A 14,970-nucleotide genomic window follows, 5' to 3' on the forward strand; every position below is an offset into this window, starting at 1 on the left:
TTGTGACCCAAGGGCAGGACCCAGCAGGCCTTGTTGAACCTCATCCGATTGGCCTTGGCCCATCAATCCAGATCCCTCTGCAGAGCCTTCCTGCCCTCCAGCACATCAGCACTTCACCTTGATGTTGCCTGCAAACTGAGGATGCCCTTGATCCCTCATCCAGATCATTGCTAAAGATATTGAACAGGACTGGCCCCAACACTGAGCCCTGGCAAACACCACCAGTGACCAGCCACCAACTGGATATAACTCCATTAACCACCACTTTCTGGGCCCAGCCATTCAGCCGGATTTTTACCCAGCAAAGACTGCTGCCTCCTGTCCAAGTCATGAGCAGCCAGTTTCTCCAGGAGAACACTGTGGAAAACCTCTGCCTCGTCCACTAAGTGAGTCACCTTGTCATAGAAGGAGATGAGGTTGGTCAAACCCATCTCTTGAGTTCCTAAACCCATACTGGCTCGGCCTGATCCCCTGGTTGTCCTGCACGTGCCACAACATAATGGCACTCAGGGATGATCTGCTCCATGACCTTCCCGGGCACTGAGGTCAGGCTGACAGGCCTGTAATTCCCCAGATCTTTCTTCTGGCCATTCTTGTAGCTAGGAATCACATTTTCCAACTTCTAGTGAGCCAGGACTGATGACAAATGATGGAAAGTGGGCCAATGAGCACTTCCATGGGCTCCCTCAGTACCCTTGGTTGGATCCTACCAAGTCCCACACACTTATGTGTGTCTAAGTAGTGTAGCAGGTCACCTACCATTTCCATTTGCAATATGAGGGCTTCATTCTACTCCCTGTCTTCCAGCTCACAGGCTGGTACTCGGAGAACAGCTGGTCTTACTATTAAAGACTGAGGCAAAGGTGGCATTATGTAGCTCATCCTTTGTCACTATGTTTCTCCCCCCACCCAATAAAGGATGGAGAGTCTCCTTAGCCCTTCTTTTGTTGCTAATGTATTTATAGGAAACATTATTTATTGTCTTTTATGGTACTGGCCAGATTAAGTTCTAGTTGGGCTTTTGCCCTTCTATTTTTCTCCCTACACAACCTCATGACAATCCCTGTAGTCCTCCTGAGTTGCCTGCCCCTTCTTCCAAAGGTGATAAACTCACATTTCTTTCCTGAGTTCCAGCCAAAGCTCTCTGTTCAGCCAGGCTGGTCTTCTTTCATCAGCTCCTCTCTTGGCACTTGGGGACAGCCTGCTCCTGCACCTTTAGGATTTCCTTATTGACTTCTTTGCCCTTCAGGATTGCCTGCCAAGGGACTCTGTCAACCAGTCTCCTAAATAGGCCAAAGTCTGACCCTGTAAGTCCAAGGTAGCACCAAGTCAGCACCAAGTTCTGCTGACCCTCCTTCTTACTCTCCAAGAATCAAAAACTCTATCATTTTGTGATTGCTATGCCCAAGATGGCCTCCAACCATCACATCACCCACAAGTTTTTCTCTGTTCACAAACAACAGGTCCAGGGAGGTAACTTCCCTAGTTGGCTGACTAGGAAGGTGAAATCTAGGGATATAAAGTCAATGGATATTTTCAGATGACAAGCAGCTCTTAACTTCTCCACAAATCAAAGTAAATATCTTTGAATACTTGGATTCATACTCTTAACTTCATCATAATCATTTGCTTAGCACAAGAAATATTAGGCAAAAGTGATGCTGCAAAACTGGGATGCAAAAAGGAATGTAAAATCCTTGCTTTTTTTTTTTTTTAGGATAAAGGCATATGAAAAATCTGTTCTTCAGCAGCCTCAGTGCTGCTCAACTTCCCACTTCCAGCTAATAGGCTTGTAGCCAAGAAAAGCTAGAGCACACCTCTGCTCCTGTACCTTTCTGTCACTAGCCCTAGAGCCAGGGAAAGCCATCATATCAAAAAGAATTTCCCACTGCCAGCATAATATGACACAGCTAATGTTTGCCACAGTACCAGCCCTTTTACATCACCAGAAAAGCGTGAGAGGACTGAAAAACAGAAGAGTAATTAACTCAGTGGACAACATACCAATTCTTTCTTCAGGGATCCAGTTGGATTACAGATCTCTGCTGTTAGGGACCTCGTGGAGATCCTTCTTCATAAGACACTTCAGGCAGCTATTGTGTGTGCTAGGGTTAGCAACAGGTTTAAAATGAGCAAATGAAAATGACCCTCAGGTTCTGAATGAGAACCAAAGGAGACTCTCAATTGATCAGGAGTGGCACTAGCCACAGACAGTAATCCTAGATTTGGGATCAGGACTATAAGAGCACAGTTGAGATCTAGACAAGCTTAATTTTTAGGTGTACATGGAGTTGTGGTGTGGAACGTAACTTTACTCAGACGAGGTTTCCCCAGTAGCAACATCTTCATCTCTCAAGCAACTTACCTTCTCAGTTCTGGCCCTTCTTTACACTCAGTTGCTCCTGCCTCCTTCCTGCCAGTCAACCCTTTACCTTATAACAGGGCTGCAGAGCCCTGAAGTCACTTGAGCCTTTGTGGAATTGCAAATGGCTGCTCAGGGAAGTTGTAGGTACTCAAGCTGTGTCCTTGTCTCTTTCAATCTTTAAGGAAGGGTAGTTGGGAGGAAGATAGTCTCTGTTCTTCTGGAGGAGATTGTCAGTGACCTAATGTAACCAAAAAAACAGCACTGTGTCTCTTAATTGCTGTGTTTCTGATCTAGGGCTGAGAAGACCTCATCTTCTTTAGCACAATGTGAAAGAATCTGTCACGGCCCACGTAGTCTGATACTGACTCATAGGTAACTATACATAGGTACCATGCTATGAACTGTGGGGTTTCTCTCAGCCCTGTTTCAGTCAAACCTACAACCCCCAAGAGGAAGCAGTGTGAATTGCGACCATCCCTGGCCCACACCTCATTTCTGAAGATATCTGAAGTGAGAAGGGTAGACCAGGAACTTGTTTCTTAGCAGCAGTTGGAGAATGGCAGCATCTGCTTAAGGGAAGAGGACTGGGGTGACTTTCCCAGTGCAAGAGCCATTTCCGTACCAGTGCCACATTTCCAAGCATAGATTGAAGTAATAAGTATATCATTGATACTCTGGACATAAGATGCAGTTCAAATAGCTGGAGATTCAGTTTCAGACCCTAGCTTATAATCAAAACTAGCAGCACTGGTAAAGCCACTATGACAGTTTGCAACCAATTGCAAAAAATTTGCAAAAAAACTACAAGAGAGATGAGCCATGCAGCAGCAGGTACCCGAGCAGTCTCTACTGTGCTTCTCCACAATCAGCAAAGTATACTGATGCCAAATCCAGCAGTTCTCCTAAGTTTTGCTTGGAAACACCCAAGGTATTTGGGTGTGGAGACAGATAGAGATAGGAGATGGAGATGGATGAGACAGGAAAAAAAAACAAGCGGAAGCCACGCAAACAAGGTAGTTGAGAAACAAACTACTCACCTGGGAAATATGCTGAATACTTTCTTTAGCCTCTCAGCCGAATCTCTGCAGGAGAAGGTTTAAAGTTGGTGAGGTTAACTAGGTATTCACAGATAGGACAATTAGGGAGATAAGGTGCCATGCTGAGAGTCAGAAAATTTTGTTGTAAATAACCTCTTACATAGCAGTAGGCAAGTCACTTCACTGTATGGTAGTTTTACTCATCTGTAAAACAGAGGTGATAATATTGACTTTCTTCATGGAACAGAACCTAAAGAACAAAAAATGCTGTACAAGCCTAATTCAGATTCAGCTAGGGGGGATGGCAAGACTCGTGCGAATTTGGCAGGCCAGAATCAAGCCTTAGAATTTTTAAGCACCTAGAAGTAGTTGTCATTAGTATAACTAGACTGGTAGCCACCAGAGAGCAATCGTTGCAGCAGGTTTGCTTCAACTGGAGTTCTCTCAAAGACAAGGTCAGTCTTGGAAAAAGCAAACATGCAAATAGAAACTTGAGAAATCAAACTAAAATAACATAATTCCATGCAATCTTTATACCTTCTTCCTAAAGTTCAGCTTGTAGATCTGCTAATGAAAACAATGAGGACTTCTCATTGGATTGATGACATCAGAGATGTTTTCTTTATTCCCATAACAGACTAATCACATATTAAATACCAAGTGATTGTTGTGTCCTATCTCCAGGGAATTAGGTGCTGCAGCCAGTGGTTTGGAACACAGCTACTCTAATTAACACTTACTTATATACACCAGCAATAGATGCAGTCTTCTGTGTTGGTAATTTCTCTACTTCCTAAATATTTAGCCAAATTGTCGTTGTGGATTAGCATTGTTATCCAGAATGTGAACCCTAAGCATGGCCCATGGATGTAATGTTCAAGGGACATTAGTAGAATAGTTCAGTAATTTTTCCGCATCTCCAGCTACTCTGTTCTCTTCCTCTTGAATAGAAATAAAATAACAAGGCTGTGGATTTTTAACAAGCATAGAGAAAAATTCATCAGTGTGAAGGGACCCTGAGGGGGCTGCAAGAGCAAGTTCCAGCTCAAGTTGCTAGAGATTTATAATGCAATTTAAGAAATTAATTCAAAGAAGGTCAATATTCTTGCCACTCAAGCACAACAGAGCCTTGCAAGCTGCTTCCAAAAGGATCAATGGCTGTTACCAGTGAGCAGCCTGACCCACAACCACTCTGCTCAGAAAGGTTTTGAGCTCCTGAAATGGACCAATTCCCCCTCCATCACTAACAATTTAGTTTGCAAATCTGGGCTCAGGAGTAGCAGTGGGTGTCTCAGAGATTTCAGTGTAGAGCTCTGCTGACACAGCTGCCTCCCTCATTTCAGTATTAGAGCCATGAGCTTGTAGCAGTAGAGGCTTATGAAGAAGCCCAGTTCTTTGCTCATCCCCAAGAGGACTGCAGCTCTCCCCAAACACAGTTAAGTGATTTTTAAATCAACGGCTCAGTACCTGCAATGTCATGGTTACTATGGCAGCTGTGCCAAGTTTTTGTGCAGAGTGGTATTAAATAGCAGTGAGTATTATGAACAGAAAGGAATTGCAACTCAGTGGAACCTTACAACTTTAGAATCATATTGAAATTAGTGACCACAAGTATTAAAATGCACCTATAGCTTTTGCCTTTTTTTAACATATTGAGAGATCTAATTATTTCATTGCTCACAAAACATTACTACCTCCCTCTCTGGGGAAATAACTGGCTGATTCTGCACAGAGAAAAAAAAGAGGCAGAGGTGAGATCTGCAGAAAAGGCTGTTTATGTTGTGACAAGCCAGTGACATTTAAATAGAAGAAAAATAAAGGCATAGAATGCAATTACTAGTGCGTGATAGATGTGTCATATACATGTGTGTGTGAGTGTGCACGTGTGTGTGCGAAGCAACAAATATAACTTGAAAACACTTTTGCCTTCTACTTACTCATGTATGTTGTCCATCAGAGGATCAGAATCATCTCTCCAAACCCTACGTAATGTTTTTTTTTCCTTGGGCTTGTTTTATTACTTGGTTTCAAAATAATTGAAAAATAAATGACAGTATTATGTAGCACTCAGAACAAGCTAGTATGTGAATCTAGAAGTGGCACTGAAATTAAGTCTATCTGTTAAGTTTGTCTTTCCTTAAAGACTTGCAGAATCACCCATTGCCTTACAGTGTCTAGGTAATAAGCATTGTGCAACCGAGGTGTAGGATGCTGCCAGCACCACTCAGTTAACATATCTCAGCATTTGTGGAGCTTCAGAAAGCACGTTTTGACTGTTTTTCCTCCCTTCAACCAAAATACTCATATCCAGCTGTGCCATATTTCGAGTATATTCTCAATACACTAATTTGCACTTTAAAACCCTAAAACAAATACTCCACTGAACAGCACTTTAAATTGTGTTATAAATGTAAAATCAGTCACACAGAGAAAACATATGATTCTCAGTCTATCCTCATGGGAATGCGTGGAGCAAGGTGGGAAAATCTGAGAACCTATTTTTATTACTTACAGCCAAGAGTAAATTTTACTCTATCTAGTTTCCAAATTCATGGCCTGCTGTAGTGTTTTCCATATGTAGTGTCCTGTGCTGGCATTGCAAATACTGTATGTGTTTCAGAGGAGAACATCAGAAAATGGATTGTTTTTTCTTAAATCCACATTCTGCTGTTGTATTTCCATATGTAACATACTCTGTGTGTCTAAAATGTGTAGAGCCATTCTGCATGACTGATACTGGAAATGCTATAGAACCATCTCGGTAAATTTTGGGGAGGGGAAGAACAGGAATTTGCCCCTCAGTAATACTGCACACGGGCATAAATCAGCACAAACAGAATATACTCAAATTCTAAAACACAACTCACAGTCCACTGCCTCTCCAGAGTTCTGAGTGACAGTAGGCTCCATGACAAACCAGTCATTCATGCACCATCCAACGTCATGCGAAAACATAATCTGATTTCTAACCGCAGTCTTCTGCTCGCAGGACTAGGAACCAATGCACGCCCGTTTCTGAAAGTGCCCCTCTGTGCGGACGTACAGGTGGCTGCTGTTACCCCTAACATGATCACTTTTTGTTTCTCCTCCCACTTTAACAGGCTTTATTTTATTTTGGTGCAGTGCACACGAACGCAGTGTCTAGGACAGATGTGCTACCTTTTAGAGTGTCGCTATAGAAGTCTTTAGCTGTGAACCCTTAATTTGCAGCTGGAACTCTAATAAACAGTGCATAGTGTTTCAATAGCCTTCTGCTTATATGTTTGAAGATTCGAAACTGAATGGTGAGGTGGCCAAGGCGGCGCTGGCAAACGAAGACTGTCCCCACATAGACCAGGCTATTACGCCTGATGAGGGCCTGCCCTTTACACGCTCTGGCACTCGGGAGAGATATGGACCCTGCTTCCTCTTATCAACCGGGGAATATCCCTGCCCGCCTGATGGAGGAATAAGAAAGGGTATGTAGCTGGGGTCCTGTGACCATGTAGTTAGCAACCATTTAAAATAATAAGAGAAAGTCAGCTGTAGTTGTAGCACGCGATAGTGCGCTTGCTGTAGAGATGCACGTTTGGGCTGGAAACCACCACCTGATGTCTGCATTTGGAGTTTCTAACCTATTTCTTTCAGAAAGAAAAGCCTGAGGAGCTGTAACTACCCCATGCAGCTATGCTAGGCAGTCGAGTCTTCCACCCCAGCTGGTGCAGTAAGCTTTAGTGGAGGATGCTCTACTATGCCCTTAAATTAACCGGTCCTCTAAGGAGAGACCAATTAACATTTCATAGCAATGAAGGTTTGCCACTTGGAAAGCTCACAGATCTTACCAAACTCTGAGGAGCACAGACTTGGAGGTGGCCGACAGAAGAGATAAAACACAAAAGCAAAACATCCTCAAGAAATGTGAAATGATTATTCAGCTACCTTAACAGAGTACTAAAACAAAATATTTGGGTATTCATAACTGCTTAGTTCAACAGAGAGAGGAAAGCATGAACATCTGTTGGCACAGGTGTCTTACAATTGGAAAATAATCCATCTAAAATCCTTTTGTAAATAAATCATTATCAGTTAGTTTCTCAGACTTCTGACAGCTACAAAAATCTCAGAAGTAACTTCATTTTAGTTTGCTAATGGTCAGAATAATCTATTTAGCAACAGAAGTCAAATCATAAGAAAAAACCCTTCCCTTCTTAAAATAGGCTGTTGTGTTTAAATAATGTAATGTGAGGAAACCATACAAACCAAAATTAGAGTTACATCTATATGCATCAAAGTTGATAAGGAATAGGAAATTTGGAAAAGAAATTTCTCTCTTCAAATCAGTGTTTACCACTGGTGTACTGTATATAGTATATGATATAGTCAATATTTTAAAACTGCAAAGATTGTAAGATGTAACCATACACTGAGTATGGAGTATAGAATTCCCATGTGCCATTTTATGATGGGCAATAGTTATAGTAAATGCCAGTTATAGATAGTGTATGTATTTATAAGTTTAAAGCTCATCATCAACAGATATAGTAGGACCACAAGACTTTCATATGAAAGTATATCCTCTAAAATTTACCTTTGTAGCAAAGCATTTTACTTGATTCTGTATTGGATAAGCATTGGCCGTGTTCATTCAGCCTGGGCGAGTTCAGGTGGTTCCAGTGGATCAGGGGAACACTCCAAATGGCACATCCTTTGGGATGGGGAATGTATGGTTTTCACGATGCACTGCAACCGCCTCTCGTTACTGAATGAAACAGAGGCTGGTTGGCTAAAGAGTAATATACGTCAGCATATTGTTGGCCTGTTTGAAACACGTTGAGAGCATCTTAATTGTTGTTCCAACAGAATTTCATCCATAGTTTGTGCAACTCTCTGTACACTTGCTGAGCTGTTTACGTGCACGTCTGAAAAAGAAGCGGGGGGGGGGGGGAGGGAGGGAAACAATGCATGCAATTTTTTGTTTCCTTTTCTTTTTTTTTTTAATGCTGAGAACAAAGGAGTAGTATCTCTATAGCAACAAAATAAATTCTGTGCTGCCTTTTCCCCCTCCTGCCCCCAAAGATGCCAGAAACCTTAATTTCGCCTGAAGTAAAAATGCATGAAGTGGAAGGGAGAAGTATGTGTGAGTGTATGATGGAGACATAGAAAATCCCTCCCACTGACTCTTCTGTTTCTTTAGGGTACAACCATGTTGCTGCCTGTAGGATCAATTACATAGCCTGACCATCCTTGAGAAATGATGATTTTTTTTTAAATATATATATTTTAAACTTGTTCCGTATTTCAACGGCCTTCTGAGTCACGTTGCAAGCGATACTACTCTCGGCATGTCTGTGCATGCAGATGCTATTGAACTGGCTACAATGTTGACCTCATTCTTAGTCCATTCTGTCATTGATCCAATGCTGTACTTTGCATTTTTCTTTTAAATGAAGGTTACGAAATGTCACGGAGCCTTAACAGCATAGCTGGCATAAGTGGAAAAGCGATAGGATTATCCTCAGTGTCTGCGCCCTACAGCTCTCCTAGTCCAGTGAGACGTTCTTGGTCTCCCATCCCATCTATTTTGTAGCATGGATCAGTAGCAGAGAATGGTCTAAAAAGCTTTATTTTCAATTAGCCTATGCCATGTTGCATATAGTCCTGGTGACTAAGTCTGAAGATGCAATGTCTCACAGTAGCACCTGCCGGAAACGGTGTTACTACTGATGCTAGGTGACAACACTCCTAAATAGCACTCAGATGACATAGGCAGGCATTGGCGTAGTACTGGTGGGCCATACGTGCTGCATGGTATCAGTACATAGGATGAAGGGTAGATGCACCAGATAGTTTCCTTCCTGGTGCATCCTGCTAGTATGTGCTTATTTTGGCTAATGGTGGATCTACTGGCTCTGTATGGAATGGGTTAGGCATTTAGTCGATGCTGAAACATGCCAACGATGGAAGATTTTGCTTTTCTCAGGATATTTTTGAGCCATAGGAACCCTGCAGGAGTTTGAGCAAACAAGCACAGTAGGATGAAACTTTGCATGGGCACCTATTTTAAGCTGAAAGCAATACTCAGACACACTGTAGAGAGGTCTCAGTCTGGCTGACTGCATGGAAAAAAAAAATCCTGTTGAAGAAGAATATGGCTGCCTCTGCATGTAGCTATCTCACCTTTTCCTCCTTCCTTTAAAACTAAGATGCCGAGCTTGATGTGAAAAGCACAGGGAAGAAGCTCAAGTACTGATTGTATTCTTTACATGCAGATCTTTGCAAAGAAAGTCCAGTCATTGCTAAATATATGCCAACAGAGGCAGTCAGAGTGACCTGACAAGGCAAGATGGAGATGAACATTGATGGCTAATAAACATCTGTGTGGAACTGTGCAGGCATAGAAGACCTTCTCATTTGGACAAAGTTAACTCGCTCCATGCAGGTTTTATGGATGATTCTTCATGGTTCTGGAGTTGTACTAGAGATGCAGGCTTTTTCTACGGCCAAAATGTAACAAAACTGTAGAAGATCTTTTTTTTTTTTTTAATCTATTTTTTTGTTCCATAGCATGAATTGCATGAAGACAAAAATGAAAATGAAAAAAAAAAACAACAAAAAACCAAAACAAACAAACAAAAAAACCCAACACACACACAAGAAACACTGCAAATGTATGATTAAGAAGAAAAAAAAATGCAAAGTTATATATTTTCTTTCAAAGCTCTTTACTTTTACATACATTGTTGTAGCCAAAATGTAAAACATTATAAAACTGTACATTTCTTTGCTATGGATCGCTTCTTTTTGTATACCAGATACAGAGTAATGGTTTTAAAAAGTGCAATCAGGCAGTCATCGGTCATATTGACCACGCCTTCACAGTTCATCACACCGACATGGAAATCAAGAACTTTTAATTCAACTAGAAGTGTATAAAAATAAGAAAAACTTTTTCCTGTCTGTTTTTGTTGGCATGCTTGTGACACATGGGACCTTCCTTCGGACCTGACAGTAACAGCTGGGTAATTTTCCAGCTCTGGTTATGTTGTATTTTATTGATGTATAGATCCGTAAAGACCCTTCATAAATTGTTCATATTAAGTAACCAGTATGAATTTTAAACAAAAGAGGTGTTATTTTAAAACTGGGACTTATAGTACAAAATCAGGAAAATACTCAAGTATAAATGGTCTCAAAGTTTAAGAAACAAGACAACAGCATTGTATGCAATTTAGTACTGAGTAAAATGCATGCACAATGTTATGCAAAACAATTCTAGCATGAAAATAAATTTTGTATCATGGTTTCAGTGCCTGCTGTATAGTGTAAAGGGGAATCCTTTTCTGAAGCAATCAGGGGTTTCCAGAGACTTGCTTCTAAAATCTTGAATAAATACAGTGTTCTCAACAGAAATGTAGGAGAAAAGCTTGGTATTGCTTTGGTTCTACAATGCTAATTTTGATTAGTAGATAATAAATGAAGCCTGCAAACACTTGATACAACCGATGTCTAAAGAATTTGCACCATTAGTAATTTTACAAGGGAAGATTAAAAAACCCTATATTATCTAGGTATCTTCCTATTCCCTCCCCAACAATAATAAATGTTTGTCTTTTTAGCTGATTAAATGAATTCAGTTTTTCTTACTTCTTTGGGCCCCGTCCTTCACTTGTTCTTCACTGAGCCACAACAGCCCATCTGACACGAAACTGAAAGAAATCCAGGTGTCTGAGTTGCACTTGATTTGCCACACAAAACATGCACCAGTAAGAACCGAGAAACACAATGGGATTAAATTTCATTTTAGATGCTACAAAAGACAACTATGGACTATGTGTCAGCAGCATTCTAGTTGGTTGAGCATTTTCGGTAAAGTACTTCTATGAAGGAAGGATACACACCTTTATCCTCATGTGAGGAACTTCAGAAGAGCTGACAACCTTCTAGGCAAGCCACAGCATCTGCAACTGCTGATGAGAATGGGAACGTAAAGGAATAGTATTCCTACAGTCTGGAGGAAGTAGAGATTAAAGGCACAAAAACCCAGAAGAAACACTCATGGCTCTGGTAAGTGCTAAATTATAAAGAACAAAACCAACTGCAGCTGGATCTTGTCTTCACAAAATTCTACTCCAAAAGAAAAAACAAGGAAGACCTCAAGCTGTATTTTAGGAATAGAAGAAAGGGTGATAATCTGAATTTGTAAATAATTAGAACAGTCCTTTGTAGTCCTTGATACAGCATTATGTACTTGATTTCTACTTCAGTTTCTCCCAAGAACTACTTTTCTCACCCTGTTACTATGCTGTCATTCTCAGAAGATAAATTTCTTATCTCCAGAGGTAGATCCAGGTTCATCCAGGATTTGCCTAATGAACATCTTTTCCTCTTACAATGTATTAAGAATCCAGAAATATAGTTATCTGCCCCATTTTTTTATTTAACACTAGCTCAAGGGCCCAGTGTGAAGGTAGCTCAATTCTCCATTACCATAAGGAATACTAACAATTCAGTCTTGTAAATCCCATCTAGGTTTTCCCCTTCCACTGCACTTTGCATATACCTGAGCCTTAGCTAACAGGTTGGGTACAACTGTCATTCTGTGCTGCTTTTTACATCTACCAGTCCTGTTTTCATTTAGGTACATTTAGGTCCTATCTGCTTATTCTGATTTGAGGTAACCGTGTCTTTTGGAGGACTTTTACAAACCGCTCACAAACAGAACAGCACTTACCATCCACTGTCCTTCAGGAGACGCCCTAAAGCTTAAGGTCTGTCTAACCACAGAGTTCCCATTGCACAACAGTGGCAGCTCTGACAACACAGGGAAAGAGGGAGACAAGAAAACTGGAAAATATCAGAAGCTGTTGCATTGAATCCTGACACTGAATCCTAAGAGAAATTTACCACATCATCCCAGCTGCTTCACAGTTAAGAAGCTTTTGCTGGGGTATTATTAAAACATTAATTCCTTCAAGCCTGTCCCCTTCCCCAACAGGATGTACATATCTTTATTAAAGTATTAAAACTATACATGAGGGTAGATTCTGACTACAGGCTTTCAATAATGCCACCAACTACTTCTGACTTCACACCACTGTTAAGTAAGAACAGAAGTACATTCTGTAGTTCAGTTACACTCTGTTTCCTGCTGGAAATGAAATCTGTGTTTCCTTCTCTGTAAACTCAGCTTTCGGCAACAAACTCCCAGCTATAAGACCCAATGCTGGTCCTTCATCTGAACCCATTGGCAATTAGTGGTTTATCACTTGCTAACATTAAAAGCACGGCTCAACCACACCTTCTATACATATAGCTTTTCCTCTGAGTACGAGGACTCGCTTTTTCTGGACCAACCTGGTGTGTCTCCACAATTACAATTTCAGACAGAATAAATTTCTGAGGGTTCTGTTCTCTCAAAAAAAAAAGAAAAAAGAAAAAAATCTAGCTAATACCACTGTGATAACAGTCAGTGCAGCAGTCATTAATCTGGATAAAGTGATTTTTCACTTAAATTGCCTTCTCTCTTCTTAAAGTTTCAGCGCCAAAAAGAAAATACTTCACTGAAACAAATGGCTGGTAGGACAAATGAGCAGACTGAAATACAGAAGAGAGCAAGCAGGGCTAAGGCAAGGGCATTCAGAAAGGAAATGAGCACAGAGCTGCTTACAAAAAAAGATGTCCTGAAGAAAAAGACAAGTGGAGTTATTACCCTGCCAGTTTGCATATGCCTTTCCTAGTTTCAAAACAAGGCAGCCTACCTCTCTGCTTTCCACATATATCCTGGAAGGAACTTTGTCTCTGAGCTCATACACAAACTACCTTCTCTTCATGAAATACATGCTTAAATTATGCAGGTTATTTTTGGGTCACTCGCTTACTTGAGTTTGGGCATAAAATATCTATCTGTTCAGAAGTCCCAAAGCCTCTGCATTCATCTAGGACTGTAGGGTGCCCCATTTTTCTCTTAGGGAAATACAAATATTTATTTGCAATCAAGAACAATATTTGAATTCAAATTGAACTTAAAGTTAGAAAAGGGATCCAGAACTGCATCTCTTGACTTTCTTTATCTGACAAAGCAAATGCTTTAAAACTAAGCAGATTCACATGCCCCCATGGAAAGACACATTCCCAGGCTCAAGCCAGCAAAGTCAGGTTTTCAACCCTCAGCATTCACTTGAACACTGAAAAAACTTTATGCAAGTATAGAGGTCCAAACATCTCCAGGTACCAAATATTAAGAGTGTGTGCTCCAAGGCTGCCAATGTTTTTCTGCTGCCCATGAAGCACAGGTTAGAGATTCATTAGGCAGCAAAAGGCAAAGTCTTGCAGTTGTATGAGCTCAGCTGTCACTCTAAGGTACCTGCACAGCTTCTAGATCCCAAAGGGCTTAGCAGGGACAACACAGTCTGTGCAGAGGCTGCTGACTGTGAGTCACACCAGCACAACAGGAGACATGGCTTAAGCCCAAGCAAAGCAGCTCCACTGGAGCCACGCTTTGCCACGGTGGTGTCAGTGCAAGTGGGTGGTTGGAGAAGAGGCGGCAGTAGCAGAAGCGGGAAATGAGAAGGACACGGGATGGGTTTGGAAAATGGGTTATGCAAGTAGGAGTGATGGAAACAGCAATCAGTAGTGAGGGGGAAAGAAGAGCAAGGAGAGAAGGAAAGAGTGGCAAAAAAATCATCAAAAAGCACTAGACTAGAAGGTAAAATTTTGGGCTGGGACTCAGGAAATGGGAATTTCATTCTTGACTCCACTGTGGACATGCTGGATTACCTTGGTTGGGGTAATTCAATCTTTTGTGCCTCAGCTTCTGTTTCTATGACATTATCCTTTTTTTAAAGTGTTCTGATGTCAAAAGAGGAAAGGCAGTATTTAAAAAGGAATAGTTATTATAATCTATCTACCCAGAATTAAGGCACCAGAGGAGAGAAGCGTCTCTCCATTATTTGAAAGATGCCATGTTTCCTTGTCTGCAGAAGAGCACAATACTCCTATAGGAATCCCTTTTCTTCTGTGCTTTAAAGCAGAGGATTATTATGGAAAATTATTAAGCACCCACACAGTTAAAATGACAGAGCATTTTCATTACTGATTGGCAACTCCTCTGCTGCCCTAATTTAGGTACCACATGTCTTTATGCATTCAAATCAGTAAAAAACAAAACAAAAGTTAAACTCACTTGACATTTGCAGCCAAAAACTAAAGTCACATCAGAACATTAAAAATCTCTCAATTCTTGACCTCTCTTCTAAATACAAAAAAACCCAAAACAAAACAAAACCAAAAAAACCCACAAAAAACCCCAAAACAAAACAAAAAAAAACCCAACCCAACCCAAACCAACAAAAAAAAACCAACAAAAAAACCCCCAACCAAAAACGGTAAAACCACAGTCTTACAGCAAAATGTTCACATACACTTAAAAGATTATGATGACCAGGGAGTATTTGAATAATACTGAATTGAAATTCTGCAATTTTGAATCTTGATCCCAAAACCTGCAGACAGAACTTCCCCAAGACTGCATAGCATCTGAATAACAAGGTGGCCCACAGGCAAAGGAAGCTGGAAACAGATTACAAAGAT

The 14,970-nt window shown here is 40.9% G+C and overlaps 1 protein-coding gene across 5 annotated transcripts in view; it reads left to right on the forward strand.

The window, feature by feature from the left end:
* The window catches only part of KCNC1 (potassium voltage-gated channel subfamily C member 1), a 127,736-nt gene that overhangs the window by 99,062 nt on the left and 13,704 nt on the right, over positions 1-14,970 (forward strand). Inside the window, exons 3-4 of one of the 5 annotated variants that reach the window (XM_027701392.1) lie at positions 6,672-6,860; positions 8,832-11,001. The exons of 1 other annotated variant lie outside the window; for it this stretch is intronic. In XM_027701392.1, coding sequence (XP_027557193.1) covers positions 6,672-6,860; positions 8,832-8,968 — 326 coding nt within the window. In that variant the 3' untranslated portion in view covers positions 8,969-11,001. Of the gene's footprint in view, positions 1-6,671; positions 6,861-8,831; positions 11,002-14,970 lie in introns of those variants that run through there. 3 more of the 5 variants (XM_027701400.1, XM_027701383.1, XM_027701419.1) reach the window with 3 other exon arrangements.

Source organism: Neopelma chrysocephalum, unplaced genomic scaffold, assembly GCF_003984885.1.
Source record: "Neopelma chrysocephalum unplaced genomic scaffold, ASM398488v2 Primary Assembly neopelma1_24, whole genome shotgun sequence".
NCBI lineage: Eukaryota > Metazoa > Chordata > Aves > Passeriformes > Pipridae > Neopelma > Neopelma chrysocephalum.